The sequence below is a fragment of the Trematomus bernacchii genome, unplaced genomic scaffold, assembly GCF_902827165.1.
Source record: "Trematomus bernacchii unplaced genomic scaffold, fTreBer1.1, whole genome shotgun sequence".
In the NCBI taxonomy this organism is placed as follows: Eukaryota; Metazoa; Chordata; class Actinopteri; order Perciformes; family Nototheniidae; genus Trematomus; species Trematomus bernacchii.
In genome coordinates, this window is record NW_022987564.1 from 2980199 (window position 1) to 2999385 (window position 19187).

General features: G+C 41.8%; 1 protein-coding gene across 1 annotated transcript in view; it reads right to left on the minus strand.

Annotated features, from left to right (window-relative positions):
* csmd2 (CUB and Sushi multiple domains 2) overlaps window positions 1-18611 on the minus strand; it is a 231318-nt gene extending 212707 nt beyond the window's left edge. Inside the window, exons 1-2 of the mRNA XM_034125465.1 lie at window positions 18423-18611; window positions 1460-1676 (exon numbers count right to left, since the gene is read on the minus strand). Of these exons, the coding sequence (XP_033981356.1) occupies window positions 1460-1676; window positions 18423-18591 (386 nt within the window). The 5' untranslated portion in view covers window positions 18592-18611. The remainder of the gene's footprint in view (window positions 1-1459; window positions 1677-18422) is intronic.
* Between the last annotated feature and the right edge of the window lie 576 nt (window positions 18612-19187).

The following is a 19187-nucleotide window of genomic DNA, read 5'->3' on the forward strand; positions in this document are numbered from 1 at the left end:
ATATTTGGGGAGAATTTAAATTAGCCGTCTATATTTGTAGACAGCCAAGCCCCCTCCTGTGTTCGGTGAAGCATTATATGCTTAAAAATCAAATGTAGGATATAAACACAACTAAACTGCAATGATAGCAAAGCTGTGGCTTGTGTTTGTGGGGTAATAAAGTCCAAATCATCGTTGGGCTGTCACCCAATGAATGACGTCTGAGGAAGATGACAAATGTCAATTAAACATTGTTGTGAAAATGCTGCATCTCTTGCATTTATTGAGGTAGAGGAGCCTTATTGTTTAACTTTTAAATATAATTATTTGTAAGTTTCAATTGCTTGGTTTTTGTGAATTTAGCCAGGACATTTCCAGTTTACGACCTGCGTCTTAATTGAATGGTTTTGGCAATCTGTTTTATTGGTAGAATCACATTTTACTCACTACATTAATTGAGGAGATCTGGGATGAAAACTGTGATATCACTACAGCAACATCTTATGGTGCAGGGGATGAGTGGTCAGACGGACATGTAGGTTCTCCAATATTCAGATAAGCTATTACCTTATATCGGTTTTGATGAAGCCAAACATAAGTGGTATAACATATTACTAACAAGCCCAAATTGTGGGAAGGCTCAACTGTAATAAGTATAGCTCAAACTTAAACCAGGAACTCTGTTTGTCAAGTGTTGACCTTAAACCTCAGGGTTATATTGACTTGTGTTTCTTGGCTTGGTTTCTCTGCCTTTATATATGGGAAAGATCAAATGGTTCCCAGCTCTGCCTGTGGTAAAAGCACACTATGTTGAACTTCCATGGATGTCTATTTGAGATGGACCAGGAATCATTCGTTGGTATACAGTATGTAGGCGTTATGGCATGAGACTTTATAAATATATCTTTTTTTTCTACAAGGTGGTCTTAATGTTCCCTTGTAGTCACTTGTATTAAACAGATATCATACCACTTGACATTGTAAAACAACGTTAAGAACATTTTATATTCAATGTATCCAACATTGTTATCATAGAACCTGTGTTGTTCTGGTGTAATATTACGTTTTATTGTGTTATTATTAATGTTGCATACAGTATGTTGGATTTCGTGAAAATTATGAACATGCCCAACGCCCTGAATTTTAGCCTGTCGAGCGACCATTTTGTATTGTTTATTTTTTATTTTGAGTCATGATTACCAATAGGAATCCATCCTTATTTGACAATGGTCAAGTTACTTTAGTAATCGCTAATCTAACCTTTGTCACTTAAAGAATCTGCATAATTTAACTGCAATATCTGTCATTTAGGAAAATTAGATATATATTTGAAATGTCACACTGTTGACTATATATTAAAAAAAATCAGATGTCACATTGGTAACTAACTATTGTCAATCTAGAGTATGTCCTATTTAAGGTAAAACACATGCCTGATATAACACATATGATGCACATAAGAAAAGTTAGCCATGTTTACCGTGTTCGCAGGTTCCCTGGGCTGGGCGGCCCGTCATATACAGACAAGATGTCAAAGTCCTCCTCCAGAGCGAAGCCTTGAAACACCAGCTGTATCCGGTTGTGCTCCGCCGCTACGATCACCCACGTACAGTTGGCGTAGTTGGGATAACCGTACGGGTAGCCGGGGCTCTCTATCGTCCCATTGGGACTGTTTAGTGTGTAACTGCAGTTCTGAGCTGTGAAGAGAAAACAAGAACAGGCAGTTATTAAAGGTCACCTATTATGCAAAATCTACTTTTTCATGTCTCTTCTACATCAACATGTGTCCCCTCTGTGTAAAGAGATTCTGAAAGTTTCAGGAAAAAAGATTCTCTCACTGTTTGTCCTGATCCATTTATATAAAAACCTGTCTGAAAATGAGCTGATCAGATTTTGGCCACTTTATGATGTCATAACGATTTATTGGCTTGTGTAACCATTAGCCAATAACCAACCAAGGTAACCCCCCCCCCCCCGTTATCACCTGAATCTCCTCCTAGAGCACCATTGTGTTCTTTTTAACCAAATATCTCTCAGAGGGGCGTGGGGAGGGGCTCCTTATTTTCATCTAAAGTAACAGACAGAGAATCAGCACTTTTGAAACAGGGCTGAAACAGAGGGGATTATGGGATGCTGCAATGATCTGATTGGTATTTCGAGCCAAACACTTCAGAGACATGTTTTGTATATATCTGAGACCTATAATATATTGATGGATATCACTATAATAGGCGACCTTTAAAAGAGTGTAAGGTGTGTTGGCAAAGTGTACAAAGCATTTATAGAAGATTAAACCGAAAAAACCTCTACATCCAAAAAAGGAAATGACACAAATCCACTTATGTGCACACCCACAGTCAAACAGCATCAATCGCTGAAACATCCATTATCACCTACAGCATGCAGCCTGAGCCATTAGTAAAGCAGCGCTAAATGCTCACCCTCCACCACCTCCATCATCACACACTTGTTAACGCACTGGCCCTCACCACACCAGTAATAGGTTCCCACAGGGCATAAATGGAGAGGAGAAAATTAGGAAAGGATACACACACAGATACACACTAAAGTCCTACATGTATCTACCCCTTTTGCATTTGTCCTCAAACAGCCTTTAATCTTACATTTATATTGTGTGTGTTATGAGTGCAGGTTGACTGACCAAATGACTGATCTGAGCACAGCTGAGACTTTTAATCAATGTTAAAGATTGAGTTCTAATTAATCCCCAACGTAGCCTCATGTGTGATTGCACATGTTGTGTAGCTTTAGTGTGTGTTTGTGTGATCTACTAATGAGTGTACAGTATGTGTGTGTCACCTCATAAATCATAACATTTGACATATGAAGGTGATGATGGTTTTTTCCTCCACACTCATTTACAAAAAAAAAAAAATGGCAGTTGAATGTAAGCAGTCACCTGTCAGTCTCCCATTAACAGGTGACAAGAGATTAAAATGTACATTTGTTGGACCATTACACACTGTAAGCAGTCATGGGTTTTAACCCTTAAATGTTTATGTATCCTGGGGGAAACGGAGTAATTGCGGTGTAATACGGGTATAATATTGGTATTAAATGGGTGAATGCACCTGCCCATTGCCTGGAAAGGTTAGATGCCGCCTATCACAGTGCTCTGAGATTTGTTACTAACTGTAAAGTACTTACTCATCACTGTACCCTGTATGCCAAGGCAGGTCTGCCTTCACTTACTGGTCGGAGGCTCAGTCATTGGTACATATTCATATATAAAGCCATGCTGGGTAAACTACCGACTTATATATGCTCTTTGATCTCACGGAGAGTGGCAAGTAGCTATTGCCTGAGATCCCAGGATGTGTTTTTATTACATGTGCCAAGTGCTAGGACTGTTTTAGGTACTAAAGCTTTTATGTGCGCTGCTCCTCTAGCTTGCAACACCATGCAAAAAATATTGAAACTGAGCATTTTGATTCCCTTGCATCGTTTTAAAGCACGGCTGGATGAAATGTTATTGGATACCTGTAAATGTAAATAGGTTGCTAATGTATACCCCTGTAATTATGTTGTGATGTCCTTTTGTTTTCTGTTTGTTTTTATATGTGTAACTAAATGTACCGCAGGTCTCCCTTGAAAAAGAGATCGTTGATCTCAATGGGATTTTTTAACCTGGTTAAATAAAGGCTACAAACAAACAAACCCTTAAATGTTTATGTATCCTGGGGGAAACGGAGTAATTGCGGAGTAATACGGGTATAATATTGGTATTAAATGGGTGTAATATGGGTCTAATAACAGTCTTTTATTGGTTTAATAACAATACAACATGGGTGTAACATGGGTATAATAAGGGTGTAATACAGGTGTAATAATGATGTAACATGGGTCTTATAATGGAGAAATATTGTGTAAGAAGGGTGAAATAAAGTTGAAATAGGCGTCTTATAGGGATGTATTTATGTGTAATATGGGTGTTATAACAGTGTATAATGGGTGTAATGTAGAAAATAGCAATCAATACATTTTCCTAAATATGTATTTGTGAATGCCCATTCAAGGGTTACATTTTGGTTCACCATGTTTAAAATAATTGTCCTTTGCCTAAGAAACTTAACATGTGTTTTGGTCACACCAAAGGAACCTGCTTAAACACACATCCTTAGAGGACTAAGTTAAAACGTCATGCGAGAAAACATGATATTTATATGATTAATGTGTATTTTTATTCTTTGTTTGCTTCAGCCACAAACATGCATCATGTTAAAATGTAATTGGAGAGTATAATTGGAGGACATCTGTTATCTGCATAACCAATATTATTCAATATTACACTGCATAACCAATATTATTCAATATTACAAACACGTGCAGAAGATATGATTTTGTTAATTTACATCTAAAGCTGTGTTAAAGTCTGGAAATAATCAATGCATTAAAATACGCTCATTACCTGTGGGCATAGGAAACAGGGCATTTAAAAAAAGAATGCGGAATGTAAACATGAGCGGCATCGAAACATGTAGAAGTGAAGGTTGCTGTGTTACATTCCTCCACAGGGAATGTGCATCCCGTATTCAATACTTGTGAAACATACAGATTCTGTGCTGCTCCGTAAACTCTCTGATGGATAAACAATCCCAAAGCTGAGAGTCTGTCCAAATGACTCTGAAACGCGCCTCAACACCAGCGGGGATTTACCGATAATAAGGCACCATGCAAGAAGACAAGACAAAAGGAAATAAAAAATGGGGCAATTTTCATTCCTCTCAGTCTTACTCTAAACCGAAATAAATAAAACATTTCTTTAAGTAAGTACAGAAGGGAAAAAGGGAATAAATTACCCAGAAATAGGCACGGACATGGATAATCCCTTGTTAGCCAGACGAGAGAACGTCGCATTTTTTTTTCCAAGCAATAAACGAGCTTTAAGATTTAAGGGGCTATGTGCCACATCAGGGTGTTTATGAATTCTGAAATGCCACTGGAAAAACACAGACGCACACAAACAAACAAAACCAATATTAGCTTTTTGTTGCAGGCAGCACAGCAGAACATTATCACAATACTTCTGGGGAGGGGAGAAGGAGAGATAGTGTCAGGAGGTAGAGATCCAGATTGTCTGGATGGCCTCAGCAGCGAGATGATAATAGCATCTTCAGTCACAGAATATCCATCATTCCACTGTTGACTCCCCGGGGCCTTTCTCATCAAAAAACAGGCAGAGGCCGTCACTTTTCAGCACTTCATATGCGCTTGACCTCTTCCAAAAGATGCTAAAGTGTGTGTGTGTGCACTTGAACCCTTGAATACACTTAAGTTATGTCGAGTTCAGCTCTTTCTTTGCTGCTGGGATGAATTCCTCTGCGGAAAAAAATGTGGGAAGACATGAATAAAGTAGTGTAAAATTGGATTAACAGTAGGCTAACTAAATATGACCTATATACTGTATAGAAGGCTGAAAATAACTGAGCATTATAGCGTACTCTTCCTCTAGTCTTCTCTCAGTCCTCATCTTTAAGCAGTAACGAGAAGAAAGAAAAATGATCAAAGCGAGAGCTATTTCCATCTGATTTTTCATGATTTCTTTTAAATAGTCCCAGCAAGTGAGCAACCAACCTCCCAATTACCATAGGTCAATACCATTATCCAGGTAAAACATCCATACCCACGTTTCCAACCTGACTTTCATATCTACAGCATGGTCAATAATCCTCTCATCATCTCCTTCATTATGACCTCAAACAAATGCCAATCAATGGCTCACACAGCAGCCGAGTTGATGGGGGTCAGAGTTCACTGTTAACCTCTTCTGCATAGACAATCAGTCAGGGTGTGTAGGCTGGGATGAACTAAGATAAAAATACAAGGGATGTGAAGCCAACTGAATTGTTATTAACCAGTTCCAGGGTAGAGTAGAAATGCTCGAAGAAAACAAATTGTTCCTGAGCCTTGTTCCATGTTAGATACTGTATGTTTAGAGTCTATTCCTCAGTCTTAATATCTGAAATGGAACTACAAAAAGAAGGACTAAAAAGAGGACGTTTGGCAACGAATGAAAAGTGTTTCACATGATCAAAGTGCACGGTTTGTTAGGTGACAGAAGACGCTGTGCCTCCTGATATACGACAGGTGATCAACCATGCAGGAAAGCGGCTCCTTGTTTTATGAGCACAATTAAGCGAAAAAATCATGACAGAGGATAAGTCTACTGAGTGTGCCAGAACTCTAGTGAATGCTACTTTCAAGTGTGAGCATCTGTGCCAAGTGACCGACTCTTAAATCGATATTGACGCACACAATCTGGGATAAAAGACGAAAAGAGGGCTTTCAGAGAGCTTGCTGTTTTGGCTGCAGCCACAAAGATTTGATCCATGCTGAAAAATAGATGGTCAGAATTGACACATCAAAGCTCACTTAAGAACGCACTTTTGTAGCAAACTAAGGACCGTTTTACAACATCATCAAGTTTGATTGTGATACTAATGTTGGTGATGTTTGCCAGATGCTTTTGCTGGATTTTGTAGTGACTCAAATTCTCCATGGACTTTGCACGAGACAGATTCTTACCATAAGATACAAGAGCAGTTAAGGTGAACCGAGGTACCGTGAGTCTACTCTCTCTGTTCTTTAGAAACCCAGAGCCTTTGATAAAGTGCATCTTTCACTTGAGGCTCGGTTTAATTATTTAAGCCTCGCCCAGGGTGCATTATGAAATTAGCTGCTGTGAGCTGTTGACCCACTGTGAAGCCCCTCAGTGTAAATCTGGAGAGGAGAGCCCATCCTGCAGTTGACCTCAGTGACACATCATAAAGACCCCATAAAGAGACTGCTGGCCGTGCTGTTTTAGCTCGGTGGACCCCCGGCAAAGTAGAAGGTCATGTTTTCTCAAGTTGTTCAGGTGAACCATTAAGAATATGGGGTAGTAAAAGCAATATGCTGGTTCAGCTGTTAGGCATATTGCTAACTTGTTCAAGTGGTTGGCGTATTTTATCCCCCAGCATGCGTATGACAACTATTTTCATTGGCTCGTACTAGAATGTTAACTATGCTTGATATATGTGGAAGATATGTTGTCCACTTCTAAGCCCACTCTGCCACTGGCAGCATCCGTTTGGCACAGGCCATCTCCGGTGTGCATACCGCCAAATGTACAAGGAGAGGTTTGACATTGCTGGGGCAGCCATCCAGTGTGTGTGTGTGTGTGTGTCTGTGTGTATGTGTGTGTGTGTGTGTGTGTGTGTGTGTGTGTGTGTGTGTGTGTGTGTGTGTGTATGGGAGCTATTGTTTTCTTTGTCAGGGCAGTTGTTTAGTAGCGGGCATACAGAGCTGCAGCGGCGTGCTGTGACACTTTGATGAATCGATGGTCACTGTGCTGTACTCCGGCGGGACAGAAACCTCTCTTAGTGGAGGAAGTAGACATGGAGAGACCAAAGGAGAGAGGAAGAATGAGGGTGACGGGGGCAAACAGTACGAGTATAGACTGACTGACTGTATGTATGGACATATGGAGAAAATAGATTTGGAAGACGTGACGTGAGGAATAAGAGAAGCAAAGGTGGGATGAGGGACAAACGAGGCGGAGGAGAAAATAGCAGCACAGAGGCAATGAGGGGGAAGAATGAAAGTGCGGAACTAGGAATATGTCAGAAGGTCAACGAGAGGAAGTGCAGCCAATAGGAAAGAGATAATGGGGAGTTATTTTTTACCTATTTGTTTCCCTATGTGCCCGTGTGACATTAACAGCAAGATAATCTGCACTGTTAGCGAATCCTAGAGAGTTTATTCAGAGGGCTGCTTTAGCAGTTTGATTTTGTGTGTGTACTTTGTTTATAAGAGAGTAAAATGAGACAACCATGTCGGCGTATTGAGGTATCAGTTGTCTGCACATGCATGTGTGTAATCCCTATAACAGTGTCACTGTACACAAGCATGTAACTCTTCCGCTGAGATGCAATTACACCGGCTTCACCCTATCAATGGGAGGAAATGTCATCTTGGCAAACATAATCCCAACATAACATTCATACAATACCATCAAGACACAACAATACTTCAGTTTCATTATCCCTCTACGCCTCTGCCTGGTCTCATCTAAGATTCAAGTTTGTCTTTGGACAAAAGACAAAGATGGAGGGACCATCGTGTTCTCGCAGTCAATAATAGAAGTGTGTTACGTCTTATGTGCTGCATAATGAACTGAAGAGAATTCAACTTGTTGTTGAATGTTTGATAAAGGGCCTCACTGTTCTTAGAAAGGCACAGAGTGTATAGTGACATTGACATTGTCAACAGATGTTGGACTGCAGCTTGGGTACACAACAAAATATTGAAATGATAAATCAATGCAACAGAAAATGACTGTGAAATTGCAACAGCCTGCAAAGTATTTTTTTGGGAAACCTCAGTCTCAGCACCACAAACTCCCTCATCAAATAGATAATATACAGAGTTCTGCTCTTTCCTTATTCTCAAGAGAAACCATAAAGCCTCCATACATGTGATATATCAGGGACTATATCCATACAAGATGAGCATAGCATCAGATCAAACACTGAATATTCATCAACCAAATAAGTGCGTCCCCTAAGGTTTATCGAGTAACAAAGCTATCAACTATTGCATATATATCTACCATATGAATAAACTTTAAACAACAAAATGTTATGTGTGTGTGTGTGTGTGTGTGCGTGCGTGTGTACCCGTAACTGCCTCCCTGGTGGGAAGATAATCCCTTCCGCCCCATAGATCCTTTCAGCACCACTATCTGTCTCTTGACGTGTCAGCGCATATGCACGCCTTGACCGCATCATATCCGTATTAACCTCTAGATGGCCGCCATTAAAATGGAAATGGATGAGCTCAGCGATCCCGCTCGCCTCCATACATTAGACTAATGACCGGGCCAAGAAGACACAGTCTGCCATTACAGACAAGCCAAATGCAGTGGAAGGCACTAGTGATAGGCCTGCTTCCACTTAGCCCACTGGGCTGAATGGTAAATGCTGTTTCCTTGAAAGGGCAGAAAAATGGATCTTGCATTTCAATAATGGGGAACAATCGACGCTAGGAATAACTTCCTGCCACATGAATAACTTCCTGCCACATGAATCTGTGAATAAAAACAATTCTCTCTGTAAACTCGAACAGCAGAAGCTCCATTTCAGTTGTTTCAGAAACCAGAGGGTCTTATTGCCCTGCTCAGAGCGGCCCACTGCTCCTATTACTAGCAAGGGTATGGAGAAGACACTCAAGCAAGCACATATGGGTGTGCATTTTTGCAATACCTCCCGCTCTGGAATGCCTTTCAGGAGTCTCTTCACTCTTATGGAAACACATACAAAGAAATAAGGCACATTGTGGTACATTTTGAAGTTTTTCGGTTTGAAAGCACAACAAGTTTGCCCCTCCTATCAGGTTCAACGAGGGTAACAGTGTTTGCCAGCAGGCCAATTTGAGCCAACTCCAGTTTGACTTTTATTGGGGCTGTAGCTTCCTCTTGGATGCATACTTATGATCTGGCACATCTTGCTTTGTTTTATCGAGGATGGCGCCTAGAAACTTCCTGGACGGGGCAAAGTTTAGAGCAAAGGGAAATATGCACCAGAAGGCTGGACACCGCCACACACTTCTCTAAAATTCATAAGGATTATTTTGAAATGCCTTAAAACATATATTCACAAACAAAAACACATTGTCACAACATGCTGCAGGGAGAAATGTGTTGGTTAAGGAAATAAACAACCCCCATGATAACAAGTAGATGCACGCATGCAGAAGCACACATGAGTGCTTGCATACATTTTTGACCGTTTTCAGGCCCGGCAAAAAAGAGACACAATGGAGCATGTGTTCTCTCAGAAAGGGAGGAAGAGAAGAGGAGAGTCAGGCAAGCTCTTCCAGCTGGGCCATATTTAACCAGCGGTATCATCATGCCAGCCAAAAAGAGCTTCAACACTGTCACCCACCCTATAAAGACACCAATACACTTATACACAATGTTCGCCAATCCCTTAAACTAAACAAGTACTATCCCTTTTAAATAAATATCCAACAGCTTTTAGGAGTGTATTCTTCATCATGTTATTTTTCCTGAATACATGCTCAACAGTTAATAGCCTCTTGGCATGTTTGGGTTGCTGTGAACAACACACCTCCTCAGCAACCAAAGCACCAAGGCTTCAAGCTAATCAATAAGAAATAGCCCATTGAGAGTGAAAGACACGCTACGGTTCATGTTCTTCCCTTTCAGACAGACCCCTGTCTTTGTGGGGGAGTTTATTCAGCACTGATACAAATGGGCCTCCCACACAAAACACTGTGAGGCTTGATGCCGGGAGAAATGTACATGTCTGTTTCTCTGTGTGTTTTTATGTTTGGATTTGTAATAAAGCTATTGCATTTTGTACAAAGCCATGCTTCTTTCTCTGCTCTGGCTTCACCTCACCTGGAAAAACCCAGGTAGAAAAGACTCATCAGGGAGCGGGCCACTAAGAGCTTTTTAATTTTGGAATGATTTTAAACAATGTGTTTTTCTTTGATACACTTTGTTTCTGCTACATGTTCTAAGTGAGTGGGCGGATATGCCACAAAGCTGATCAATTGCCATTGCTTTCTATGTTCTTAAAATAACCTTCTTGTGTTTGTGTTTTAAGCTGGTTGTCTCTAGGTTTTAATTTTGCTGCCTTTATTCAAAGTTGTTTTGATCATGTCAAGTTTCTAATGCTTTTCATCTTGTTTGTGTTGCTGGTAGATCTTATGGGATGCCTGCTAAATGAGTGTGGCCTCTTGCAGTGAGGCCCAATAATGAGAAGGGTCTGCTAACTAGCCCAATGCAATCTGTGTCCTAGAAAACATATATACATATGCATTATAAATATACATGTATTTGAACTGTTAACCAGTTCAAAGAGTTTCATTCGCTGCCTCTGTCACAGAAGCTGTATGTTGTTCCCATGACAACAAGAAAACAGGAGAACAAGTAAGAACAGCGATCATTTTCCTCTATTATTCATTATTTCTTGAGTCCGCCTAAACACATAATCTCACGCTTACACACACCCACACCGGCATGCACACACATCATACATAATTGTTAACAAACACACACTCACACACGCCTCAAATCACTTTCAATTTTCTCTTCCATTCTCTGTAGTAGTTATTTGAAAAAGCACAATTGCGGGTGACACTAATGTGTGAAACCGTGAAGGTCAATTATCACCTCATTCTCATTCTGCTCACATCTGACAGCCGGGCTCTTTGAGTTACGGAAAACTGAACCTATGCCGAACAGCCAAAGTTGATTACATGCTGCCGTGTATTTGCACCTAAATCGCAGCAGAAATCAGCGAAAATTACACTTTCTGGACTCTGCGATCAATAGCTAAGGGGTGGGGGGGGGGGGTAATGCAATCATGGATGTGTTAAAGGTATGAGATCATCCAGGACAACCGTGGTGATGGGTGTTAGTGAGTGCGTATTCATGAACATTGGATCCTCTCAGTGTATATTAAATAAACCCAGAGTGGAACAGTGATCCTTAGGTCAGGTCATGACCGTCCCAGCAGGACTATTCCATCTATCACGAGCGGCAGCTGATCCATCAGCCGCACTTCAACTCATACTTTAGCCTTTCAACTCGGACCCTAACTGCCCCCCAGGAAGGCTCAAGTGTCAGCTGGAGAACAGAAAAATAATTTATGGGCTGCATGGATCAAATGGATGAGAAGTTTTTTCTCTGCATATTGCATTTCCACACAGCCGACAGAATTAGATTGGGAATTGATGCATTGGCAATATGTGTGTAAATTAAATCAAAGGTATTAAGATTGTGAGGAAAACAAATTATTTGGCAGAATGTCAGATTGGCAACCACGTCTTCAAGTGCAAAATGTAATCTTTTCCACTAATGTATTTTATTCACATGGTTGCAGCAAATTTGCACAAAAAAGTAGTCTTAGATAGCAATAGTTAAGTCTGTTTGCTCCTGAATATGATTGATAGTAGAATACAAATAAAATATTAAATGGTTCAAATTTGAGATGCAAGACAACAGATTGCTAACATGAACAAAGTCATTTTGGGTTCGCAAACGTCTAACATGACATTGCATCGATGGATAATTCTATCCATTTATTGTGGTTGAACTGGCAACGACAGCAACATCATGGCTGTTTATCCCCTGTTTCAAGTCTTCATGGTAAAACTCTCTTCTACTTGAAGCCTTATATTTACCGCACAGATGTTGTGAATCTTGTCAGGAAGGAAAGAAACCACATCTGTATTTCTCAAAATGTCGAAAGGTGGCTTTGAAGGTTTTACATGTACGGATTTAGAGTAAAAGTAAAGAGCAACATAATAGCTTCTACTTGTTTCAATAAAACAGACTCCCTGCTTCTGTGAATTTGTAGGCGTCTAGACTGACACTTTCGTAAAATTGAATACACACACACACACACACACACACACACACACACACACACACACACACACACACACACACACACACACACACACACACACACACACACACACACACACACACACACACACACACACACACACACACACACACACACACACACACAGCCTATTTCCGAGAAAAAGACCACTGACAGATTTCCTATACATCGAGCTGAGAGGGGAGCTGTGCAGGGAAAGAAGAAAGACAAGGACAAGATACCTCCTGCCGGGCATCTAATCTTCAATCTCTGGGATCACTGATATCTGCTAAGAACATTGTAAATCAGGAAGCTAGAGAAACCCCTGCCTGAGCTCCGTGTCTGTACAAGACAGACATCTACATCTGTCTATCACATTGTTAGGATTTACAGTAGCCGGAGACAATTCCTATGCCTGCTAACGGGAAGAGGAGAATCTGAATCAAGATTGAGACTTCTCCGACATAGCTTTTCTCCCACACATAGCTCAGGGAATGTATTTGGATATTTGTTTTACCTTTAGTGAGAGATGTATTGTACATGTATGTTCTCCTCCTGATATGTCTTGGCTTGCAGCAAGTACATATTTACATTTGGGAGCAGCTGCTACAACCAAACCTTTCTACTGTCTTCTACTGGGAGATGTGGGTAGGAAAATGCAAACCACTCTCTTCTCAAAAAATCATAGCCTACATCTCCTCAAGCAAGGCACTTTGCCATAACTCCTCCATCAACCCCCCATTGCCTTAATGGAGCTGAGCTGCTAAAACGTGAACAGTACAGCTCACAGGCGTGTGTTGTGAATGGGAGGCATAGGCACTGCCAGAAAACAGCTAGATTTATATTCCCTGGATAAGTAAAGCAGCCAAAATATACATTTATTAATTTAACGCCACACTCCGGGACATGCTGAAAGTGATATTTGAAGGAAACAAGTATTTGTTTTCGCCAGGTTTCTCTTTGCTCGTGTCAAATTTGAACTATTGACTTTGCAGCGAGAGCCACCAGATGAATGAATGTCTTGGTTTGAATGTGTATGCATCATATTGGAATACTTAATCAAACTATTTCACAACGGCAATACCATCAAGCGTGATGGTTTAATAGATGATAGAGGCAATAGAATTGTATTGAAAATGAATTGGATGTTCCTCATCATCTCATTAAGTGCCACTTTAATCAAGAAATTCGGCAAACGCCCATCTGGCTATGAGCTCATAAGGTGTAATGGCCCGGTTTGTGTTGGGAGTACGTGTGTGTGTGTGTGTGTGTGTGTGTGTGTGTGTGTGTGTGTGTGTGTGTGTGTGTGTGTGTGTATGTGTGTGTGTGTGTGTGTGTGTGTGTGTGTGTGTGTGTGTGTGTGTGTGTGTGTGGTGTGTTAGGCTGCTAGTATGCATTTCAGATTTTGTTTTTTGGGGATTCTGCATGAATTTGTGACTGAGTGTGTGTGTGTGTCACTGTGTGGCTGTGATCGGTGTGACGAAGCACAGTGACAGCGCTCTGGCCATCTGGAGAGACATGACAGTGTGAATCACCAGAGAGGAGGATGGAGGCAGAAAGGGGGGAGGAGAGAAGGAGAAGGAGAAGGTGTGAGGGAGAGATAGAGAGAGAGATGAGGATGATACACCAGCCGGCAGGTGAAATAAGGGAGCTGATAATGACGGAGAAATGTCATCCTGTAAAAGCTGCACAGACACACATCCTTTCTCTCAGTGGCCCTTTTTTTAGCTAATGACCTGCTTGTCAACACTTTAATCATCCTAGTGAATAGGGGGTGGCAGATCAAACACACACAAGCTTACTGTACTTACACGCTGTTAGTTATTGAAATAGGAGCCTGCTTGATGCCTGATAAGAAAATGAGAGTTTTAAATAGATAATTTACTAAAGAAAGGAGATCACCAAGCACTCAAAAGGCGCAGAAACATAGGGCTTGGATTATCGCTCAGCTGGTGCAAGCTTATCACCCCTCTACTCCAACACTCGTCTCCCCCCTCTGCCTCTCGTTTCCTCTCACAGTGCATTCAGTCCTGCTGTGTATCCCTCCCAGTGCCACCTCTTCATGATTTCCATCTTTATCTTGACCAATACTCTTCTTACTTCCCACTCCAAACCATTTTTATCCTCTTTGGCTCAAGCAGGAAACCTGGCAGTTAACTTATACTCATTTGCATTCTCAGACATTTCTCAGTTTTGAGTAAATAGATAATGTCATCTGTTGTTCAGCTCTAATTCCTCCCTTTATTGCTCAACAGTGAATGTAGAGAGCAGATGGGATGCAACAGAGCGTGCAGGTAGTGGAGGATTTGAGGTTGAGAATAGTAAGCAGACAGGTGGGAGATGAATGAGAAACAAAGGGAATCGAGATGCCCAAATATTCACGATCAAACACATATGGGAAGACATATTGGGTTTGCTGACCTGCTGGGAGTCAATACAAAATGTTCAGCCCTGTGATTGGGAATATGTTCCTAACAACCTGAAACATCTCTAGTTTAGTTTCCGCACATCTTAGCCAACAATTATCAAGTAGGCAACACAGGGCGTCCATGTTGATGAACACCAAGGCTAATTCCTTGCATGTGAAGTTTCGGATACAACATGGGGCTTGGAATCAACATGAATGTGCAGGATGCTGAGCATGTCCAGCCAAGATGAGACATGTAACTGTGATAAACTGCATGCTAAGGGTTGAACTACAGATTACTTCATTATCAAGCAATCTGCCAACTCTTTTTCATATGAGCAAATAAAATGTAAGAATCTGGTTTAAATGTCAATTTACTGAAGTTAACAAATTGTTGGTTTAGTCCAACCGACATTTGAAAGATATTTAGTTTGTCATGAAACAAAGATAAACGGCACATCTGCACATTTGAGAACTCTGAACTGGGTCATGTTTGGCATTTTTGACTCCATCAACATGCTAGCACTAATTACTATAAGATAATCTATGAATGTGACAGCGATTTATCTCAACGCTAAATGTAGAACAGTTAACTAATCCAGTGCAAACTCAAGCAGCAAAACCTTGTCATATGATCTTGACAAATAGTGGTCTGAAGTCTGTGTCTAATTGAGGGAAAGAAGCCATGAAAACATTGGAGACATCCCTATTTACAGAGCCAGTTAGCCCTCCGCTGAGGAGCAGCTGGTTCTGGGGCTGTTGGCTGGAGGAGCTGACCGTGGTGCTGAAGAGAACTTCAGCTGAGCTCAAACTCAGCTGTCCATGGTGCTCAAATCCTATATCTTCAGTGAGTTTCTGATGAAAGTTTTCCACTCAATTACTAGTCATTTTATCTGATGTCACATGACCATTCCTGTAGGCTTCTAATAGTGTAAGAGAAAGTCATATTAAACTAAAATATTCTACGCCCATTTCTCATGAAGTATAGGACAATTGTATTAGTTATAGGTTTTTGGCCTTTTTGATGTGCTCGAAGGTCTTAAAATGAATTTCCTTTATAATTTGTGGATCTTGAACGACTTTTTTGTCAAAATGAGTTATTGCCTCGAAAAGCATAAATGCCCCCCCACCCTATTTTTTCAGTAGGAGCTCCATGACGGTGCGAATACAAACAAATGTCATGAAGTAAAAAAGATAAAAATGAAAGGGGCATCGAGGCCTCCAGTCTTCATAACATTACTGCAAGTTGCATCATGAGTACAACGTGGTGCCTTTGAATAAAGGAGAGCTCGTGGAAGAGAGGAGAGGACACCGAAGCGTGATCTTGCGTATAAATGGACATGCTGAGCTACTGTCTCATGCGCCGCTGACGGATGATCTAATACTGGTGGAGCTGGCGTGGAGAGCCGGAACACGCACGAGATAGGCAAGACACACGTCATCTTCAATCTGCCTCCTCCATCCTCCTCTCCTCGTGTGCGATTAGATGAATGGAGGTTGATTACCGTTTATTGAGCGACGGGTCCACTGGGACAGTTGGTTTAAATCCCATGGAGACACTGCTCTCTTCAATATCTATGTTTAAAAAAAATCGTTCGCACATCTCTATCTCTGGGGCCCTCGGGAATGATAAATGGGTTAACAGGAAACGTGCGTAAAGTGAGTTGACAAATGAAGTATTAAAGCATTATTATCTGAGACGTCAAACACAGCCTGGAAATGAGCAGCCTTTCCATTTGGACATCATGTATCTGTTGTACACTGTTGGTCATTAATTGGCAAGGCTTGCTTCGGTTTGATGTAGTACGTGGGTAGAGAAATGCCACGATCCCCGGGTCCTCTCCTCCCTCCCCACTCCGCCTCTCAGCATAGCGTGAGGCTCTGGTGCCGCTCAATGGGAGGATGGGGCTATTGCTGGTGGCTGCAGCTGCACCGAGGGACGCGCCCGACCACCTCCACGCAGGCGTGTGGTATTCAAACATATTTATTGATACCGTTTAAAGTAAATGTTGTTACAGACGGTAAGATAGATGGTCCAACCTTTCCCGTTCTTTGTAAATATGTGCAATAAGTTAGAGTCGCTTTACTGGCTCCAGGGGTAGACGAAAACGGCCAGCGAGTGGGCAATAAAAAAAGCTCCCCGGACGCGAATAAAACAAGAAGCCTCCTACGAATATAGCCGCAATGAGATTTACTCCACATGAAAGTCGAGGGAGATTTGTCAGTATCATTGGGCACTCAGCTGTATGTGTGATAAACCCACAACTCACCATGAAACCATCTGGGTGGTTGATAACACGAGTTTGGTCACAAGTGGGTGACAAGTGGGAGATATTTTGGTGGGAGACTTGAGGGATGACGTTTCTGTATAATAGTAATTATCAAGCTCAAAGCACACTTATGCAGCATGAAACCTGATGTGCTTCAGTTATGTTGAAAAGGTGCTAAGTTTCCACTGACTCGTGGATCATGTGCTGTATAGTGGGCGAACACGGAGCCATGACTCACTGTCAAATTCATATTGTGGCCATGGCAGTATTCTCGTCTTTTGCTAAAAATAGTGCCCATTCTGTGGTGTGGAGCCAAGACAGTGATAAAACGGTTGGATTTATTTGCCAAAGGACCTGCTCTGGGATGGCAAAAATCATTGCGGCTCTCCCCCCGAAATGCATAGGTTCTAAATAACGCCACAGGGCTTTTGTTATTAATTTCCACGGAAAGAATAAAGTAAAATCCATGGATCAGTAGCTGAGCCTCTCCTTTCAGAAACACATTATGTTTTGAAGACGTGAAAGTAAATTAATACTAATGATAATCTGTTGAATGCCCAGCTCCGGTTGCAAGATTTCCATTTGCAATTAATCAAGTGCAGAAAACCCAGTCAGTTAATTAGGCCTGCCCCCACCACACACACACGCGCACCCATACACAGACACCCACACAGAAAGACTGAGGGGGATCAAACTACACACAAAGTGTTTTTTTTAAATCGTTTAAAATTGCTGGGAAACAGAGGGAACAACCAGGAAGAAGAACAACACACACACACACACACACACACACACAACACACACACACACACACACACACACACACACACACACACACACACACACACACACACACACACGAAAGAAGACACACACACCCACATCACAGGTCTCTGAACAGCATAATAATCAGCAGCCTGCTTGACCACATCAACTGATGTCCTCATGCCAGGCCAACGTTCATCTGTACCATTACACAACCTCATGTATAGGAAGCAGCTATCACACATGATGTTTATCAAATCATCAAAGAAGCTCATCCAATCCACCTTTATTTCCTTAAAAACAGTAATGTAATGAAACGCATCAACAGAGTCAGAGGTTCAGTAATTCCAGAGGATCCACTGTCACAAAAATAGCTCCCCAACCATGCAGCTCTCCTCTATTAATAACTTTTGTCTTTAGAACGGAGACATTAGGACAGCAAGGTTGCTCCTAAATGCGCCTTTAGGATATGTGTGTGTGTTGCTGATTTGCATTCAGTCCGGGGATCGTGGAGGGTGGGCGGAGGAGTGGGGTAAGCCTGCTGCATTTTGCATGTGTTCAGCTGTACAGACGGGGACTTACCCTTTACTGAGGCGGCCAGTAGCCCCATATATAGGAACAGCACCCGGCTCCAATGGTGCACCTGCACTCCCGACTTCATTATAGCAAAAATCCGTATTCCGTCCCCTTTCCTGTATGCGCATTCCGGTCTCCTCACAAGTCCCGGTGCTACCTCCCGGTTTGTAGTCATGGCAGGGGCTGTTTCTCGGGTCTGGCAGGCACGATAGTTCTCAGATGGTCAAAAAGAGGAGATTCACTCGGTGTCGGTGCTGAGAAAAATCCCAATGCATGGAGGAGGCTCGGATCTCGCAGCTGGACTGAACCATGTCATGCGGGGACCGAGGGGTTCAGAGTCTCTGTCTGAGAAGATAGATTTCACACCTAAATGGGGAGAAAATGGGGAGAAAAGGAGGGAAGGCAAACCAAGGGGGATACGTGATTCAAGTGGTCACTGATCTACCCAACACGCGTAAAAAAAATCCTGAAAATCCCACGTCCGCTCCACATATGAAATTACCAAGCACAGGTAGAACAAAAAACCAGGAGATCCCTCCTTCAGTTTTCCCCGCAGTACTTATGTGTCCTTCTCTTTATTTTATCTCCATTTAACAACATTTGCGGTGCCGATATTCCACGTTTAAACTCATCATTAGACCGAGATTAAAATGAACGAAACGACGAATGATGGAGAGCCAAAGAGGGTATCCGGATCCAAGAGAAAATCGCCTCGTTTTAGAAGTTCTCCAGCGTTGTAGTGTAGTCAGTGATCTGACTAGAGAGGAATAT